Here is a 21,238-nt window from a genome sequence, read left to right as displayed (position 1 = left end):
CACTGAAACTAATAATTCTAAATAACCATCCCATGTACTGTAATTTGAATCAGAAAGGACCTGTCAAATTGAAATGTTTATTGTTTCTTTCTTCACTCAGACTGCTCCAGCTGGAGAAGCACTTTCTTGCTTTTATTAGTAAATCAGTATTAGTTGAAGTTTTAAAAAAGTTGTAGAATTTAGATCAAACATGATTATAAAGGCAATACAAAAAAGGGCAATTTATAATGGAATGTGTTTTGTAACAAATGAAAGTGATAAATTGGGTAAACAACAAAGGAGAGATGATTTTGTATGCAAATACTAATAAGGGGGAAAGGTTAATCAAATACATTAACTCTGCTATAATATCGATCAGAGAGATGTTGTTCTTCAATATAAGCTGAGGACTAGAATGATAATACCAACTTTTCTAAAGGGAGAGTACAGGTTTTATACGTTAGGAGTTTCCCATTCCACTGAGAAAAGCCAGAAATACATACAATGTCTGGATGGCACGCAGAGGAGCGAAAGTGCCTTTGGCAATGGTCTGTAACTTGTTGTCGTACAGGGAGAGGAGGTTTAGGTTGTGGAGATCCTGAAAAGCATCCACTCGCAGACAGTTAATCTTATTGGCATTCAGCAACCTGTCAGAAATAGAAATGACATTGTGGTAAATATATAAACTCCTTCTGTTTAAAATGGCAACAATTCCAATCCCAACAAAATTCACAACACCTGGTCCCAAAAGGCTTCAAGCAGCTGGACGATAGTCATTCTTCCACATGTGTATGTGTTTTCACAAAATAGTTGAGCTTTTATTTCTTGTTATTACAGTCTTGACATTTGAAATTTGACATATGACACATAACTTTGCTCCTGCATAATTGGTATTTTACTTTTACACGCCAGCTATTGCATACAGATGACATTAAAGATCATAAAAGTGAGGGAGCTAGAAAGCTCATTTTGCCTCACAGTAGATTTTGACTCTGCAGAGGAATAAAATAGGTGATACCAATTCAACAGTTCATTTAATGCACTTTCCAATTATTTGAAAAGAACATAAACTAGAATTGGTGCTAAATAGAGTGTCAATTTCCTTTCATCCATTTTACACAATTGCAAAAATCTAAACCTTATTCCCCCCGAATAAGATTGATATATTAGAACAGAAATGTTGGGGTTGTTCTCTTTGGAATAAGGAAAGTTGAGAGAGGGTTTAATAAAAGTAACTATATTAGTTGGTTTAGACATGGTAAATACAGAAATGCTGCCCCCATTTGCAGATAGTTCAGTTAATGGGAAGTGCAGATTTAGTGATACACGGTGTAAGGGGGATGCGAGTGGAACAATGAGGGTCTGCTACAAAGTGCCTGGAGGGTAATTAGGGCTTTTGAAAGGAACCAACTAAGGTGCATTATGTAGAATTGTATGAGATTGATGAGATTGCTCAGCTTGGAGCTGGAGTAGATCTAATCAGCTGAATAGCCTCTTACTGTGTGGTAACCATCTATGGCTCTGCAGTGTTCACTTTATTGACTGTGCTACATTGAAATGAGCAGCATTTTACCCTAACTTCTCTCGTTAATCAGGAAAGCAATTGGAATGAGTGGAATTCAGTCCAACATTATACTCTGTCCAACATCACTATTCACTGAATTCAAGGAAGTAGATGCCACTTTCTAATAGATAAGATGGCTTCAGATTTCTCCTATATTATCCATCTTTTTCTATCGTTATTGTCCACCTCATGCTTGGTCAATGGATCAACGTTTGAGGGTTCTCACTGAAAAGCATGCCAAATCTACCCTCAAGCAGCATTGTGGAACGACACCCTGGAGATTTACTGAGCAAAACACATCTCAGCCTTTCACAGTCTCAATCTAAATCTCTGTTGGGGCTAGGGTGGTGTTGGAATTAAGATCAATGAGAGTAATGAAAGAAGTTTTTAGAAGATCAGGCCATTGTGAGCTTTGGGGAACTGACACAGGAGAAGCAAGCCCTGTGACAGGCCAGTCATGATCATATTGAGTGGCGGAGCAAGTTTGGGGGCCTGCTCCTGATTCTGGTTTCCTGCTCCCATTCAAAGACTTCTTAAAATAGATTTCTGAGTTGCAGAAATGCAAATGCACCAACTGATCTCAAAAGTCCCGAAGAACTGAAAAGAACCACAGAAGGGGTTTTGCTTTTTGATGGCTATCTTTCAACGTGTGTTGGAAGTTTCAATGGATGGTTTGCTGTCAGAAATTCTAAACTACAGATGAACTACTCCGATGTTCTATGCCAATATAAGCCACATCACTATTGTTTTCCTCTTGCCTGTTTTCTTACAACGTCTGGAAATCCCTTTTTAGGTAGCTGGTCTCGATAATTGTAAACTACAATTAACCAAAGCTACTTATTTATGGATTTTTTCCCACTATAGTTTATCAAGGAATGTTAGTAACTTTCAGGATCCCAGTGCAAGTTTTCAATTTCCACATTGTGAAATGTTGGCATATCTAGATGAATTGTAGAATTTAGACATCCTCTGTAGCCTAGCAGCAAGGGTGCAATTCCACCTCTGTCCATCTCCCAATGTGTCTCATTCTCTGTCAAAAGCAGAATTACTGCCTACAGAATACAACTGTGTTAAACTTTCTTCAATTTGCTTCATGACATCATTTACTTCTTGCCCTATTTCCCAAAAGATTACGCCCTTTGTCACAAATTTAAGGTAACACAAGCTTGTTGTAGATAATGCCCAATAACCACATAATTACCAGAAACCTATGGTTATCTAAACTTCATTCATATGATTATTTTTACCAGTGACAAAGCTTCCGATGATTGGAAACACATTGCTGAACACCAGCCAAACCACAATGAGTCTGTGGCATGTGGCCCATTGCAAGGGAATGACTTTGGAAAAAACGGTCTCCGAACAAGAAACAAAACATAGTTATTGTGTTTATTTATCTGGCATTGTGGGTTGAAGGATGATCCATTCCTCAGTGATGGGAAGGCTTGTTTGTTGATCTTTATAGGAGACAGTAACGCTGGTCTCACAACACATCTGTAATATATGTCTGCAGAGTAGGTCTGCAATACCATATCGTGTCAGTTCAATATTTTGGCTCTTCCTTTAAGAAGTGAGGTACTGGTACAATCATTTCTTGTGCCAAGATGAAATCACCTTCAGGGTGGAGGAGCAACAACTTGGTTTCCATCTGGGTACCCTCCAACCTGATGGCATAAATATTGATCCCTCCCCCTCCTTTCTTCTTCAATTCCTGATTCTGGCCTCTTACCTCTTCTCCCATACCCATCATTTCCCTGGGGTCCCCTCCTCCGTCCCTCTCTCTATGGTCCACTCTTCTCTCCAATCAGATTCCTTCTATTCCAGTCCTTTACCATTCCTACACACTGGCTTCATCTATCGCCTTCTAGCTGTTCTCCTTTCCCTCCCCACACTACTCTGGCACCTTCCTCCTTCCTTTCCAGTCCTGAAGAAGGGTCTCGGCCCAAAATGTTCACCGTTTAGAGCCATAGGACCACAGAGAAGGCCAGCACGGAAACAGGCCCTTTGTCCCATCTAGTCCATGCCGAATCGCTTAGGCTGCCTACTCCCATAGCACTGAGACCATAGCCATCCATACACCTACCCAGATTTCTCTTAAATGGTGAAGTCGAGCTTGCATGCACCATATGTGCTGGCAGCTCGTTCCACACTCACCACCCCCTGAGTGAAGAAGTTTCCATTCATGTTTCCCTTAAACATTTCACATTTCACCTTTAACCCATGATCTCTGGTTGTAGTTACGTGTAACATCAGTGGAAAAAGCCTGCTTGTACTTATCCTGTCTATACGTTACATGACAGAATATTGTAAATTTAACCTTCTTTTCCCTATTTATTTCTCTTGTCGATGTCTTTTTCCATAACACACTGCCTTTACTGGGCGTCCTTCATTAGACAAGAGAGGCAAGAGTGAACCACTATTCTCCCGACACTGACTGTAACCCACTGTTTTCTCCCAGCAAGAGATTGGACCACATTCTTTTACGTGCCTCTCCACAGTCAAGCATCCCATCCATCAGAACAGCCAATTCAGCTTGCCTAAGGAGCTCTGCATCATAAGTCAGCAGCCCCAGCTGAATTCCCTGCTCGTCTTCCTGGAAGCTGTTCATTGAGTAGAGAAAGAACATCCAACTGTATTGCTAGACTGACTCATTCCATACAGTCCTTAGTTCATCCTGTTATAATCTTACCCACCACTGGATACACTATTACTTGAAATGATCGACCGTTATTAGCTACAAGAAACAATATGGTGATAAAAGTGAAGGAGGGACATGGAGGTGGCATATGGATGCCACTTTGGTTAGTGATGTTTATCGCCATCACAAGTAACTTTCTTCTACGTTCATGCAGATGGTACAGTCCTGGTATGAATTGCTTTCAAACCACCAGATAAGCAGTGTTTTTTTATTGAGATCAACTCTGTACAAGGGGAGTGCAGAGTGATTTTCATAGAATCTGCATGAAACACTACTGCTATTTAAAGCTGTTAAATGCAGCGTTTCTCCCTCCTCCAAACCTTGGCAAAGATGCATCATCATTCCTGCTGCTTGCTCTGACAGTGTCTGATAAACATATCAAATTCTTTCATGCCTCACCGTTCTGAATCTAAGACATCCAGTAGTGCCAGGGTCAACTAATATGACAGCTTCCACAATGGGATCACTGGCAGAGATTGGGAGACGGGATTCCTCAAATTTTCCACGCTCGCTTCGTGTACTGTAAAAAACTCACTGGAAGTAAAAGTGTTTTGACCTCTAACCAACATTCTCCACAGGATATACCCATTAGTCCGCTGCATTCTGGAGCAAGCCTTCAGAGCCTCTTTGGTTAAGCAGTATAATTCCGGCTGTCATATCCTCAAGCCTTCATTTCTCTGGAGGATGACCCTAATGGTATGCGCTCATTGTATTTACCCTGCAGTCAATAGGCCTGATCAAATTTCATTGATTTGTTTTGAAATAAAATATCTCATTGGTCCATCGTGACATGGCTTTGTGAATGACAACACCTCAAAAATAAAATGCATATTTTAATGCATTTACCAATTGTTGGGGAACCACTTTACCTCAGGGTGAAGGTAATGTGCGGGGCTTGTTTAGGAATAGTGTTGGTGTGAAGCATGGCCTGCTGTAATAACTCCTTAATTTCAATGTTTCATATTAGGCTTTAATCATAATACTGGGACCACAGATAAGACTGTAAAGACCTTAATACATAGCAGCAGAATTAGGCCATTCAGCCCATCGAGTCTGAGCATAGCTGTTTTATTTTTCCATCTCAACCACATTCTCCTGCTTCCCCCCTCCTATCCTTTGGTGCCCTGGCTAATCAAGAATCTATCAACCTCTGCTCTAAATATACCTAATAATCTGGCTTCCCCAGCTGACTGTGACAATGAATTCCACAGATACACACCCTCTGGCTAAATAAATTCCTCTTCTTTGTTCAAAAGCAACATCTTTCTATTCTGAGGCTGTTCCCTCCGGTCTCAGGCTCTCCCATTAACCTAAGTATCTTTTCTACATGCATTCTATATTTCAATATTTGAGAGGCTTCAATGAGATCTCTGTAATTCTTCTGAACTCTAGCAAGTACAGTCCAGAGCCATCAAACACTTCTCACACATTAACCCTTACATTCCCGGGATCATTCTTGTAAACCTTGCTGCATCCTCCCCAATGCCGCCATTTTCTTTCTTAGATGGGGGCCCAAAACTACATCCCAATACTACAAATGTAGACTGATCAACGCCTTATAAAGCTTCACTATTACATCCTTGCTTTTATATTCTAGTCCCCTTGAAAGGAATTATATTTTCCTTCCTTACTACCGACTCAACCTTTACTGAATCCTGCACGAGGTGGTACTGGGTTAGGAGTAGGACTTTTAATGATCTTTAGTATCAGTGGGAAGTGTAAATGGATATGATGTTGACTGGTGAAAGGGGTAGCACAGTGGGCTCAAGCAGCCAGGGTTCAATCCTGACCTCAGGTGTTATCTATGTGGAAATGGAACTTTTTCCCTGCGACCGGGTGTTATTCCTCTCCACTGCGAGGCTAATTTGCCACTGTAACTGCTCCTGGAGTGTATGCAAGTGTTCAAATCGGGGATGTCGGTAAAACAGGAGTAGTGTGTATGGGTGCTGACTTGGTGGCCCAAAGGGCCAGTCTCTGTCCTGTATGACTCTGTTATACCACAGTTCTCAGGAGCAAAGGAAACTCAGAGACAGAGGAAGCATGCTGTTCTCCTTTGAGGCTTAAAGAGGAAAGAATATTCAACCCAGCCTCAAAATGGCCACATGTAACGTTATTTTACTCACATTACGGAACCGCTACCAGACGTGCTTTGGTGAACTTTCACTGTCAGTTCATAAGACCATAAGTCATAGGTGCAGAATTAGGCCATTCAGCCCACTGAGTCTGCTCTGTCATTCCATCATGGCTGATTTATTATCCCTGCTCCCAACCCCATTCTCCTACCTTTTCCCCTGATGCTTTCATACTTGAAGGCCTTGTTTTCCAGCACCTCTCTAAAGACAACAAAGCCACGAAGCTGCATATTAACCTCTGATATACTCAAACAAGAGCACCACCAGGGAGGTTTCACTGATCTTTTAACAACTTGTTTCATTAAATTTGAACAAGGGTGGAAATGAGTGCTGCCCTGATTTCATCTCAGAGCAATCCTCTCCACCTGTTCCACTCCAACCAAGCAGGAAGACATAACATTGAAAATTTTGCCCATTATTCTTGCTCAAGTGACACTAAGTTTCGTTTAAACTTTAACTGAAATAATAATTGGAACACTGGACCATCATGTTCAGTGGTTTAACTCAAGAACACTCCTCACTTTTCAACTACATTTTGCTTGAGAAATAGGGGATGCAATAAATTAACGTAACATCCACCCTCCATCCAATACCTCAGTCTCAACTGGCCTCACATGCACTGCCAGAGGAACTGAAGTTTTAGATTGCAGGAATTAACTTCTACTATAAATTTACTTTAAAAACATGTTTGACCATCTGACAGCAAAATAATTTACCAGATCCGTCAAGTCATTTCACCACATCCCACAAATAGCAACAAGTGTCAAAAATTGAATTGCTTATTAAGTTCTGATAACCAACTCCGGTAAATATTCAGCAGACCATTAGTCTCCCTGGAGGACGAAGCATAAGCTAAGTATTTGGAGGTGTACAAGAGGAGTTAATACTGACATTTACATCTGATATTAAATATTCTTGGTCTGCATGGATTGATCAAACCCAGGCTGTGTTCTACCTGTTTACCTTCAGGACTGAAATGCCTCTAATGATATTGAAATCAGATGGCTGCAGAAGGACAAAACTGAAGTTGATAAACTGACCGCACCAGCGCACATGTAAACTGCTTGTATATAGAATTCTCACGAACTTCTGATGACAAGCATGCACGTGGCTCGGTATCAATCCCTGGGTGGGAATGGATAAGTGGAATAGTGTGCTGCATACAATAGTGGAGAGGGCTTCACTAACCTTACAGCAGCTTGGCCCCGATAGTTTGGTATTCACTTTCCGTTCAGCCTGAAGAGCTGGGTTATGTGCAGGAAGCAGCTGTATAGATGTTAAACTTGGTCAGCAAGAGGTGACCAAGAGGAGAATCAAGATGGATTTCTCCCAGCCCTAATGAAAAGTCACAAAAAAAAAACTTATGCCAGGTCCCTTTCAAACCTAGCCATTTTTCCAGGAGCTTTTGTCTAGGGTTAACTGCCCTCTGACACTGGTTTCCACAGATGGAAGGAGTTTTAACGGAATGTCGAAATGCTGTGGTGACAACTTTCCCGTTTTGGTACACAAAGGCAAGCAGGATCTACTTACAGCAACTGCAGAGAGAAGAGTCCCTCAAAGAGGCCCTTTGGCAACTCAGTGATTTTATTTCCATAGAGCACACTGGAAAGAAATCAGAACATCTGTCAGTCACAACCTGTAAAGAAACAAACACATGTATTTTCAATGTATTTTTTAAACTTGTGAAGTACTTCACAGATTTTGTTTTTCTCCTTAGGGTATTTGTGATTTATGTGTAAGTCTGAAATAGGAAATTGTCCTATCAGTTAAATTAATTTATTGCATTTAAAATACACATGGTCTCAGTTAACAGGTTTCACTGGCAAAACTGGCAGTTTCTGTTCTTTGCTAGATCCTCTGAAAAACACTGGGGACTCTTCTTCCAGAATTAATGTATTTTGTGTCTCTTAATGGTATTCTCATAGAACCAGGGAGCCTGGAGTGAGAGTGAAATCACAAATTGGTGGGGAATGCTATGAGTGGCATGTTTTTTTTTGCAAAAGGATTATTGCAACCAATAATGAGGAATCTCTTGCTACACTGACAGAAAGGAACAATCTGTGTGAAAATGGGAAACGAGAAAGAGTACCATAAAAGATGCTGTAACTAAAAAAAGTCTCCTACACATTGTCTAGACTGTAGTTTTATCTGCTAAAACTGAAACTTGCACTTGCCATTGGCTGAACAGTGCTAGTCATACATAAAAGAGTTCAAAGGAGTGTGGGACAGTGATGATAGCATTGAAACTTGCCAACTTTCAGTTAGCATTCATGGTACTGGACTAAAAAAGTAGTCACTGGTTGTGTATTGTACAGGGCACAATATTATTATTGATGTTATTAATAACCATTGCACTGTGTTCACCACGCCTACTTGTGAAATTCAGCTCAAGTTTAGAACAATTCTACCTGTTTTATTTCTGAATTTTCAGTACCACTTTTTAGATTCTGTTTCACACATTTCATGCAAAGGCTGTTTCTGTTCCATGATGAAAGAGTGTCTGCTCTTATCCACATATCGATGAGCAGGGAAGCCCAGCATTACGCTTGCCGTTACTTCCTAGATATCAGTTCAGCACATGACTTCTCAAGGAGCCAAGTATGGGAAAGGGAGATGGTGACAATCCCCATGTGCCTACTCTACAAAATCCAGTTGAATGACTTTCACGAGGTTGGAACTGACAGAAGAACAAATTATCCATTGATTTTAATGCAGAGACAATTACTTTACATATTTTCAATTAATAGCATAGAAGATTTATAGGTAGAAAGGAGGCTGGTTGGTGAATTTCATCAGTGTCTGGTATGCCAGAAGTACCCTATAAGTTATGGGGAATGGTTCAGTTTAATTAGGGTTCGATTGCAATTCTAAATTGTTGAAGAGAGGTTTTGTATGGTGGAGGAAAGCAAATAGAAGACCTTTGCCTTGCAGATGTTGACTGTAAGGCCATTCCTCTCATATGCTTCAGTGAATGAATCGACGATAAGCTGAGTCTCAGCCTTCAAATGAAAACACACTGTTCAGCCTATAGAGCCAAGGGCACCCCAACGTGCTGCATGTAGGTGATTCTTTTGTATGCGTGCATACAGGAACTGAGCACCATTTTGGTCAGTAAAACATACGAAGAATAGGTCTGAAACACAATGCTTCTCGTCTCCAAAGCAATTTAAAAAGCAACTTTACACAGTACAATATGCAAATCTCTTCAAAACGTTGCATAACCATCTACATTTAGCTTATTCACTGAATTGTTGTTGGAAAAGTTAAGGTAACCTATTTACTGAAACCTTATCACAGACTGATTGATATTTTTTACTGATGCATATAGGAAAAGTGATCCTGAAAAGGAATCTGCTACCATCGACAATCCAGTCACCTGTGAATTCTCCAGAACTTAATCACAACCTTGCTAAGTGTCTTTGTTAAATTAGACTTGGCAAATCAATAAAAATAATATTGTCTAAAATGGCTACAAGTGTCCCTGAAGATTAAGCTGTGATATTATGACTAGTTTGCAAAAGAGGGTATGTCAGGGATGATGGGCCAGTACATAGAAAAGTAACACTGGCCCTTTTATGTAAACAGCAGTGAGCAGAATTTGCCTGCTATGTACTGGGAATACAGCTACAGATTACAGGCAATGGATAATGAACAAAAACAAATACTAAATGCAGCACCAAGTCTCCAGGGCTGTTAACAGTTTGCTTTGTGTGTGTGTTGATGACATTAACTTTCACAGAACATCAAAGCAGCTGTTTTCAGTCCCTCGGAGACTTTGGTCAAGGAAATGCCAATATGCAAACCATATCCGCCTCAGTCTTGCCTCATTAATGCGACTCCATCAGTAATGTCAATGAAAATAATTTTCAATTGCTTGCAATAAAGGTCAAGCATAACTTAAAAATGTGGTAACTAAATATTTTGTGCTTTTTAAAATTTCAAAACCATGTGTCTTTTGAATTGGTGCTCATCTGGTCTATTGTCAAGCTTCCAGAATTAAAGCTCTATTAGAAATTGAGACGGGACTCTCAATGGCCTACAGTAAGTCTGCGTTCTCAGTGATGAAAGTATTCTGACCCATTGGCTGAATGGTGGTGGTCAGACAGAAAAGGGTTCATCACAGTGCGGGATGTGTGGCATTGAAACTTGGCAACTTTCTGGAAATATTCCAGGTACTGTGGTGAAGAGAAAGCAGTGCAGAGTTGTGTATTGTACATGATCCACAGGGGACCCCATTTGTCATAATCATTGCTTTGTCTGGCTGCATTCCTGTACCACTTCTGGCGCTTGCATTCTCAACTTCATTTATAAGCAGGCTCGGGTGGGGGGGGGGGGTGCTGCAGATTCGTGGGGGTTGGGGGGGGTATTGTTCTGGAGAGGGATGGAAAAGGGAAAAAGTTGGCCACCTTTCCTGTAGGGTCCAGGGATAGTAAAGTTGAAGTCAGTGCTGATAGCGGCAGAAAGGAGTGGCACACTGGCTTACTTACAACATTTCAGGTGATTTCCCCAGGACGTCCAGCTGACCACTGTGGACTAACTGCACGAGCCTACAAGTTCATCTGTTTTAGCTCTGTATATGTGGGTTAACAAACCTTAGCAAACTTCCTTTCAAGTTGCTGCAGGACCATAAAGGAGGACAACTTGATTTGCTTTGACGGGATTGAAACTATTCCCAGACAAAAGGCAAATAAAACTGTGTTTAAGGAACAGCCAGTTCTCTCCTCTGACTATGTAAACACTGTGGCTTTATCTGACACAGGTCAAACTCCTTATTCCTGCCTTTGGTCCATGAAGATAGGTGTTTGTTTCAGCTGTATGGCAAGGTGGCTGAAGTACTGGATATTGGCTTATTTCACAGCCTGCTTCTATTGCAAGGAGCCAGGTATGTACTGCTTAACGTCCATTCAGACAATGTCCGATCGCATATACGTCCATAGTCCTGATCGAAGAACGTGACGTAGCAGACATAACCAATCTCATGCATCGCACGTCTCGAGTTTAGTAGCGTTCTCTCTCTGTTTAATTTTCTTTCCAGAATATTACCGTAAAGTGCAACATGGCTTCCAAACGCAGCGAAACCAGTGACAGCAGCAGCAAGAGGCAAAGTATATAATATGGTGTTCGCACAACATCCAAATCACATAACGTATCTTGGACGTTGAGCGGCACATACCTGATATTAGGGTGCATTCTGAAAGCTCTGCAGGAAAGGAAGTTTATCACCATACCACAGGAAGCACTTGAAAGAATCATCTTTAAACCGCAGCAATAAGGAACCTGCCAGCACACTGCAGACTAAATCTCTGCGGTTTTCCTGGCTCCAAACGCGTGAGCCTGAGCAAGCCTCTAAAGGATAACGAATGGCTCTTTTTATTTGAACTGGTTTTTACAGTGTTTGCAAGTGAAAGGATTTGTAATCTGCAAGATGTTCTCTTTTGCTGTGGTTTATTCTTACAATTGTGTGTGCATGAGCCCTGCTACAGAGGAGCCTGACACAGGCCCAACCACTTACGAGTGAGTCTGCAGCTCAAAGACCTTGCCTGTGCATAACAGAAAAGGCTGTCCAATTAATAATTGTTCAATGCATTAAAGAAAAAAATCTCCAACTTCTTCATGAGAAGATTTTAAAAAGACTTTGTAAAGTAAGTATTTTGATTAATATTCTCGCCTCAATACAGACAACATGGTTTTGGATTCCCTTGGGCAATGCCATACGGTGAACTGCAAAGCCAGGATGTGGGATTGTGCCTTCAGTGTGCCATGCAATAAGCTCTTGATTCCTGCTGTAATGCATGTTCTCAGGAAATAAATGAAGGGGGAAGTCAAACCAGACTCTTTTCTTCAGGAACTGTTAAACAATATGGGCAAAATAACGAATGGGCACAGAAACACTGTTAAACAGGACAAAGGCACATTGGTTTTTGTTCGACTTCCTCATTTTTTATTTGGGAAAGGGCGCCGTTCAGTCCATTTTATTTTCAGTCTGTTTCACTGCTCCCTCTGTCTTGTCTCTTACTTGGCCTCCATCTCTGTGCTTGTTCGTTAACAATTTTCCTTCAATGCAAAATGCTTCTGTGTCTCCTTCTCTTTCTGCTCTATTTTAATGCCAGGAGCCGAAAGCACTAGTGCTTCCTCATGCAGCCCAGCCTGGCAGTTGGCAAAGGAGTTGCTATATTAACACCAAATGTAAGACAAACCCAACCAGGTCTGAGTGCACTGATTTGTTCTGGAACATGCTGACCAGCAGTTGCCCATTTCTTCACATTAAAATTCTGAACCAAAGATGAGAATTTCCCAAGCGGCAGTTCTTATCACAGAGAAACTGCATAGTGGACACATTCTGCTTCCCCAGTGTTAATGTACAAGGGAGAAGCATTAGCAATGTCCTGGAGAGAGGTTAATCCCTTTGTAAGAGGACGGGAGGGAGAAATGAATCAACAGTACAAATCCAAAAACCACGCTAAGCTGGGCTGCCACCAGTTTCCTTTCATGTTGGCTTGCGTAAAATTCCCCCTAACCTCAGGCACCAGCCTCACTAAGGCAGCGTGGCTACCAGGATGCTGAAGTTATTTCTAGTGGCTTGCAACCGCCTTTGGCTTTGCTCAGATATGCTCCTCTAATGCCCTAGTGGAACAATAAATTGTGCAGTGAGATCTGAGCTAGCCTGCTTTCCCACACTTCCACCCTGGCTTTGATTTTCGAAGGCCGATATTGCATTCGAAATTTGGCATCAAATTAGTTTAATTCAAAATAAATAGAATGTAAATAACTGTACTTTAAATCTGAAATGGTCATATTTGGCTAACCGCCTGTCAAACGTGTACATAATCTTGATTATGATGTCTGTGTGTAATTAGTATAAATTAAAGCTTAGAACAGAAAAGTAATTGGGAATCCACAATTAGCAAGATTTTTGTTAAACTTTTAACAGTTCATAAGGAGAGACACAACCTAAGGGAAGACAGAAAACTTCAAAGTAACTTACAGAGAGTTAAGTGATCTCAGTCCTTGAAAAGCGTCTGGTGCGATTTCAGAAATGTGATTGTTGCTCAGGTCACTGAAAAGAAAATCAACATCTTTAATAAATATTGATTTTCACCCAAAAAAATACTGGTGTTAGTAGCGATTGTTTATCCACTTTATGCATTCACAGTGTTCCATACAAGTAGCTAAGAAAACATAGAAAGCCTACTGCACAATACAGGCCCTTCGGCCCACAAAGTTTTGCTGAACATGTCCCTACCTTAGAAATTACTAGGCTTACCCATAGCCCTCTATTTTCCTAAGCTCTATGTACCTATCCAAAAGTCTCTTAAAAGACCCTATTGTATCTGCCTCCACCAACGTTGCCGGCAGCCCATTCCACACACTCACCACTCTCTGTGTGAGAACTTACCCCTGACATCTCCTCTGTACCTACTCCCCAGCACCTCAAACCTGTGTCCTCTTCTAGCAACCATTTCAGCCCTGGGAAAAAGCCTCTGACTACCTACACTATCAATGCCTCTCATCGTCTTATACACCTCTATCAGGTCACCTCTCATCCTCCGTCGGTCCAAGGAGAAAAGGCTGAATTCACTCAGGGCCAGGCGAGGCCAAACTAGAAGAGCAAAAGCTCAGAATCCATCAGGGTAGTCTGCAGCCCAACAACAAATTTTCCAACTTCTGGAAACTCTCATTCTCTGTGTACCTTCCCCCCACCTCCAACACCTCTCTTTCACCAATTCCTTAGTGTCTCTCATCTTTTTAATTCCACAGCACACCTGGTTCCTTCCGCTCTTTTTGTTCCCTTTTGGTCTGATCCCACCTATCAACCCCAACCTCCATCTCCTGACTATATCCCTCCAAATCACATTCCCCTCCTGGCTCCCTCTGTCCTTCGTCCCTCTCACTCCACCTATCTACTTCCAGCCCTTACCACATTTCCACCTCACCTTTATACTGGCTATCATCCCTCCTTGGTGCAGGGTCACCACCCAACACATTGACCATTCCCTTCCCTCCGTGGATGATGCCTGGCTTACTGAGCTCCTCCAGCAGATGGGTTTCTGCTCATTAACATCCTTATTATACTACCTTCCTGAAGTAATTTGTGCAAAGGACAAGCAGGTGCTGAGCAATAGTTTGCAGACAGTATGGTAGCTGACATCTGTCAGAGCAGAATGTCTGTGCTACAAAGTTTCAAAATAAATTTATTATCGAAGTACATATATGTCACACTGAGATTCATTGTCTTGTAGGCATTCTCAATAATAACCATAATGGAACTCAATGGAAGTCTGCACCAATTTGTGTTCAACCAGTGTGCAAAAGATAACTGTGTAAATAGAAAAATAAAGAAATAATAATAATAAATAAATAAGCAATCAATTTCAAGAACATAAGATGAAGAACTCTTGAAAATGAGTCCACAGTATTGGAAACATTTCAACGATGAGGCAAGTGAAGTTATCTCCTTTGGTACAAGAGCCTGATGGCTGAGGGGTAGTGACTGTTCCTGAACCTGGTGGTGTGAGTCCTGAGGCTCCTGTACCTTCTTCCTGACGGCAGCAGTGAGGTGAGACCACGTCCTGGGTGGGTGGGGTCCCTGATGGTGGAAGCGGCTTTCGTGCAACAGCGTTTTACGTATATGTGCCCAATGGTGGGGAGGGCTTTTCCCATGATGGACAGGAACATATCCATCACTCTTTGTAGGATCTTCCATTCATGGGCATTGGTGTTTCCATACCAGGGCGTGATGCAGCCAGTCAATATACTGTCCACTGCACATCTAAAGAAGTTTGTCGAAGTTTTACATGTCATGCCAAATCTCTGCAAAGTCCTAAAGTAGTAGAGGGACTGCCATGCTGGGTCCGGGACACACCCTCTAAAATAACATTAAGGAATTTAAAGTTGTTAATCCTCTGATGAGGACTGGCTCATGGACCTCTAGTTTCCTTCTCCTGAAGTCAATAATTAGACCCTTGGTCTTGCTGACATTGAGTGAGAGGTGGTTGTTGTGGCACCACTCAGCCGTATTCTCAATCTCCCTTCTATATGCTGATTCGTCACAACCTTTGATTTGGCCTCCACGATTTCTATCAGCAAACTTGAAAATGCCACTGAAGCTGTGCATAGCTGCACAGTCGCACGTGTAAAGTGAGTAGAGCAGGGGGCTAAGCACACGGCCTTGTGGTGCACCAGTGCTGATGGAGACTGTGGAGGCAATGCTGCCTATCCAAACTGACTGGGGTCTGCAAGTTAGGAAATTGAGGATCCAATTGCACAAGAAGGTATTGAGGCTAAGGTCTTAGAGCTTATTGATTAATCTTGATGATATTGAATGCAGAAGGATTCAGTATGAATAGACTGGGAGGAGTTTTCTGATCTGTAACATCTGCTAGTGAAATCTGAGGTAGCATCTGCTGCTACAGCTTCTGAGACAAATAACTCCAATATACCCATGGAGGGACATGGGGATCAGGGCTGAAGGGGGACAGGACATGGGGTGTGGCTGTATTGCTGCAGGGCTACTGACAAGTTGGGGCACAGCGGATGCAAGGCTAAGGTGAATATACTTGACGAGGATTAGATAGAGAGATTGTGATTAGCAGGTCAACATCAGGGACATCAGACTGAAAAGGTGATGATGAAGCATTCGGCCTCCTCCTGGCTCTTCACCTCTGCTCAAAGAGAATTTAACAACTAAACTGTGCTTTCCAAGTCCAGGGGTAATGAACTAAAAGTCAAAGAAAATGTCATCTTTTTTAATTTACTGGCCTGCCTCTTGAGAACAAGCTGGTTGTTCAGTATCATAACCTTTTCCCATCCAACACCATCTAAAGCTGAGAAGTTAGAGACAGAGTGTTTTACATGTTCTGTTAAATTTTCAGCCCACCATCCTGCAGGAGGGGTTAAGCTTCCACCTCATAAGGAATGGGCTGTATTTACTGGGCCATTGGCATCCATGGAACAATACTGGGGCTGAAGCAGCAGTCTTTGGGCAAAGAAGGGAGCTGTAAGATTGGGTGGTCTGTAGAGAAATTTAGGATAGCATCTGTTCCATCATTTATTTTCAAGAAGGAAACATTATAAAATGCTTTATAAGCTGACTTATTTACAGATTTGAGCTATATCCTGCCATCACAATTTGTTGTGTTCTTAGTTTTAGTCATGGGGGACAAGTTGAATAATCATCTTCAGGTTTTTTCCTGCTACTTACATTCTTCGCAACCTCTTATAGGGTGAGAAAGCTCCAGGGGGAATGGACTTGATTGAGTTTTGTTCCAGACGTCTGTGGAGAAAATACCATTTGTTATCGAAAATACATTCCTTCACTGAAACACCAACAAGGTGCACTACAGTACAGCTTTCAAGAAAATATTAATATTTTAATTGTAGTATATATGATCATACATTGCATTATCTTTGAGTATGTCTGTAGGCTTTATCTATGTCCTTTAAAGGCTAATATATAACATACCTGAAGTTTATGGCTTAACAAGCATGTTGCCACAAGAGTTACGAGGTATTACACAGAAAGTGATTTTTATATTTCACCTATTTCTGCATGAATGGGATAGTGCAGAGTTATGATTCATAGTGAGATTTCACTCTGGGCTATCTTAAATGATGAAAGCTGGAATCTTGCTTTGTACACTGTCATTAAATTGTGTAGCTGCCATTTGTACAGCCAAGTGGTTTCTGGTTGTGCAGTCTTTCTTCTTTTTGATAGCTTAACTCTTTACAGTCTATCCCCAGGTTAAGAACATCCAACTTACAGACCCAAGCTACACATAACGGAGCTCCCAAAATATTATTGTTCAAAAATTCTGACTTAATTTAATCCTATAAATGGCACAACTAGTTTCTGCATTCTCTTTACTTTTAGAAATTGTTATTTTCTTGACAGTCTTCTGTGCTTTTGATGCCATTCATTCCAATACTGTGGAGTTATGGTTCCATTACGGAGTGATTTTTGTGTATTTTATGATTTATGGACAAAAATCAACTTTCCGCTATCAGTAAAAATGGAACCTGTTTGCTACCTGAGAATGGCCTGTAATCAGAATGTCAAATGAAATGATGCAATGCTGTAGAGAGACGAATTGAATAAGTACGATGTAACAGTAGCTGGCTAACATTTCACCCATAGGCCTCATTATCACTTTGGGGATACTGACCCGTTTCAATTGCAGATTTGTTCCCTGTCAACACATGCACCCACACACCTCACTCCCCCAGCCAGCTTTCAGGAGCCACAGCAAAAGCTCAATGCTCACTAGATTGCCATCCTGTTATATGACCAGCTGCATCAGAACCATTAGGTAGCAGGGTATGTACACATTTGTTGAACACTATTTCAAAACTGCAAACTGGAATGCATCCAGTTAAAAAAGGAGGCGGGTCTTGCTGTTAGTCAATGTATTCTTAGCTGTGAAGCAAAAACCAAACTGCTGGAGGGGCTTTGCAGGTCAGGCAGCATCTGTGGAGGCAAAGGTCTATTTTGGGCCGAGATCCTGAATTTGAGGGGATATTGTTAATATAAGGAAATGAGGGGTAGGAGTGATGAAGGAGCTGGCAAGCTAACCTCAAGTAGTTTCTTTAATAAATGTGAATCACAAATTGCAGGGCAATTTATGGAACTCTTCAGTTAGACTTATTTACATGTCATAACAATGCAAAATAGTTTGAGGTGATTGATGAGTCTCAAGTGATAAAAGAGAGGAGTGAGGCAGAAGTGGACAAGTGGTAGTTCCCTACAGGGAAGGGGGAGTTGATGAGCAAATGAGGGAAAGAAACAGCAACAGGGGCTGAGAGGGGGCTGATGGAGGCAAAAAGAAACTGCAGTTCCTGGAATTTGATAAGTAAACAAAGAGATGAGTTAAACATGACCAAGATAAGGAAGGGATTCCTGGGCTGTCAGGGATAGTGAGGGGAGAGTTAGGCAAATGGCACTAAGTGGGAAGAGGGTGTGGATGACGAGCAGATGGAGAGGGGAAGAAACTGGTTAATAGGGTGATGGAGAATAGATTAGTGTGGGTTAATAGGCTGGTGGAGAAGGAGGAACTTGATTGACGGCGGGGCGGGAGGGATGAATCAGATGAAAAAATACATGATCAGAGTGCGCATGAATTACCTGAAACTGAGAATTCAATTCAGTTCTGAAGACGGGTCTCAAGCGTCAACCATCTATTCATTTCCATAGATGCTGCCTGACCTGCTGAATTCCTCCAACAGTTTGTGTGGGTTGCTTTGGACTTCCAGCATCTGCAGACTTTGTTGTGTTTATTCATTTTTCATGCTGCTTGGCTGAGGACTACTCAGATGGAATGTAAGGTGCTATTCTTGATGGATGTCATGTTCTCCTCGCTGACAATCATCACAGCTCAAAAATGCGTACTTAACTCACGGGGCTATGCTCTCTGCACTTTTAACCATGAGGCTAAGCATAGCACTGACGCCATCTAAATATTCACAGATGACACCACAGTTGTTGGTAAAATCTCAGATGGTGATGAAGAGGTGTGCAGGACGGAATGATCGGCTGGTTGAGTTGTGTCTCACTCAACATCAGCAACACCATGGAATTGATTGTGGACTATAGGAAAGGGAAATTGGGAGAACACACACTGATCTTCACTGAGGAGTCAGTGGTGGACAGGGTGAGCAGCTTAACATCTGAGAGGACCTATCCTGAGCCCAAAACATTGATGCCATCACAAAGAAGGCACACCAGCAGCTCTAGTGCATTTGAATTTTGAGGACATTTTATATGTCCTTAAAGACCCTTGCAAATTCTTCTAGATGTACACCATAGTGTATTCTAACTGGCTGCATCAAAGCCTGGGAGGGAGGCTCCAATTCACAGGATCACAAGAGGCAGCAAAGGATTGTAAACTCAGCCTCCTCCATTACAGGCACAACCCCCCCCCCCAAAATAAAAGACATCTTCACGAGGTGGTTCCCAAGAAGGTGGCTCTCATGATGTGAGACATGCTCTCTTCTTACTACCATCAGGAAGAAGATACAAGTGCCTGATCTCAGGACCACACAAGCTTCTCCAGCACGACAAGGTGAAAATCCATGGAGAAGATTGTCCTCCAACGTCGACTTTAATGACGAGATCCACTATCGTCTTAAATGCACTGGAACAGCTTTCGGATGTCTCCGAACAAGAGTCTTTCATGATCATGACATCCGAACAGACACCAAAATGTAAGTGCAGAAAGCAGTGGTGATCCCAGCGCTTCTCTATGCATCAGAAACCTGGACAACATACCGATGACATCTGAGCAGCACTTGAAAAGTTCCATCAACGATCTCTTCAAAACATCTTAAATATCAGCTGGGAAGATAGAAGAACCAACATCAGCGTGCTAAATGAAACAAAAACAATGAGCATCGAAGCCTCTGTCATCAAGAACCAACTAAGGTGGAGTGGTCATGTTGTTTGATGAAAGACGTACATCCGCTAAAACAAATCTTCTACTCCCAGCTTAAAGAAGGCAAACGTAAAAGAGGCGGACAACAGAAGATATTCAAAGACGTCTTAAAAGCCAACATGAAGAAAGGTAACATCGACAATTGGGAAACCGATGCCAAGGACAGGAAACTTTGGCAAGCCATCATCCAAGAAGGATCAGCAACTTTCGAAGCCAACAGATGTGCAGAATTAGAAGAAAAGAGAAGAAAATGGAAAGAGAGGCAGCAACAAATAAAGCCCTATCTGGAACTACCTGTCCTGAATGCAGAAATTTTAAAGCCAAGATTGAGCTCATAAGCCACTTGAGAGCCCATAAATAGATCGACAGAACAGAGACCATCATCCTCGAGCTCAAGGGATACCCACGACGAAGATGACGACAGGTGCCTGAAGAACCACACTCAAATGCCTACACTCAACAATACAAAACAGCTTCTCCCCCCACCCCACCCAAACATCAGATTTCTGAATGGTCCATGAACACTACATCATTATTCCTCTTTTCTTGCATTATTTATTTATTTAGCTTTTTTTTAATGATTTTTCACTGTATTGTTGAGTGACAGTAAACCTGATTCTCATTCTTGTTTACTTTCAGCCTCACCCCAACAGTTGAGATCAGATAAGTTGGTGTGAGAATGGGAAAGGGACCGAAAAGGTTTGGAACTGAGAGCTCAGGATAGGCATTGTGGACAGTTGTGGACAGGTACTCAAAGCTCTTGTGATCAAGGGTTCATCCCAACCCTACCCACATAGCAGATATAAAACTGTAAACACACAGGCCTTTCCAGGTGGCTTTGAGCCAGCTGTGTCTGCAAGTTCCCAGTGCGTACTATGTTTTTTTTTAAAGAAATTGAAGTCCTTTTCTTAAACTGCTACTTATGCTGTTGCAAGCAGACAAAGTGGGAACAGGGACTCACATTTTATGTCTGGTGTGAGTTAATGATTCCCTATGGCTGGGTCACAATCCAGAGATCTCACTACCACCACAGTTTTGCTGCCATCACTGGGGATTCGGTGCCCTGAACACAAAAAGCTGGCCTGAAGCGGAATGACCCCCTACTCAGTATGGACAAACTTTCCTGACTGTGAGATCATCTAGGCTGCTGCTCACGGTAGCATCTTATGTTCCTGCAATCTGAACTGCCAAGCCAAAGCATAGCAACCAGTCAGGACACATTCAATAAAGCATTTGTAGAAGTTTGAAAGGAAGCTCGCTGATAAGCTGAACCTTCTTAACCTGCTAAGAAAGTTCAAAGTAAATTTAAATTTGTTATCAAAGTACATATGTCACAGGATACAACCGTGAGATTTATTTTCTTGTGGGCATACTCACTAAATCTATGGAATAATAACGATAACAGAATCAATGAAAGACTACCCAATTACGGCGTTCAACC

The 21,238-nt window shown here is 41.8% G+C and overlaps 1 protein-coding gene across 1 annotated transcript in view; it reads right to left on the bottom strand.

The window, feature by feature from the left end:
- Positions 1 to 21,238, bottom strand: part of slit2 (slit homolog 2 (Drosophila)) — a 430,357-nt gene that overhangs the window by 116,366 nt on the left and 292,753 nt on the right. The window contains exons 10-13 of the mRNA XM_059988947.1: positions 16,575 to 16,646; positions 13,359 to 13,430; positions 7,904 to 7,975; positions 483 to 626 (exon numbers count right to left, since the gene is read on the bottom strand). Coding sequence (XP_059844930.1) covers positions 483 to 626; positions 7,904 to 7,975; positions 13,359 to 13,430; positions 16,575 to 16,646 — 360 coding nt within the window. The remainder of the gene's footprint in view (positions 1 to 482; positions 627 to 7,903; positions 7,976 to 13,358; positions 13,431 to 16,574; positions 16,647 to 21,238) is intronic.

This window comes from Hypanus sabinus, chromosome 14, assembly GCF_030144855.1.
Source record: "Hypanus sabinus isolate sHypSab1 chromosome 14, sHypSab1.hap1, whole genome shotgun sequence".
Taxonomy (NCBI): Eukaryota; Metazoa; Chordata; class Chondrichthyes; order Myliobatiformes; family Dasyatidae; genus Hypanus; species Hypanus sabinus.
The sequence above is the reverse complement of the archived record's forward strand: the minus strand, read 5'-3'. Positions and strand labels throughout refer to the sequence as shown.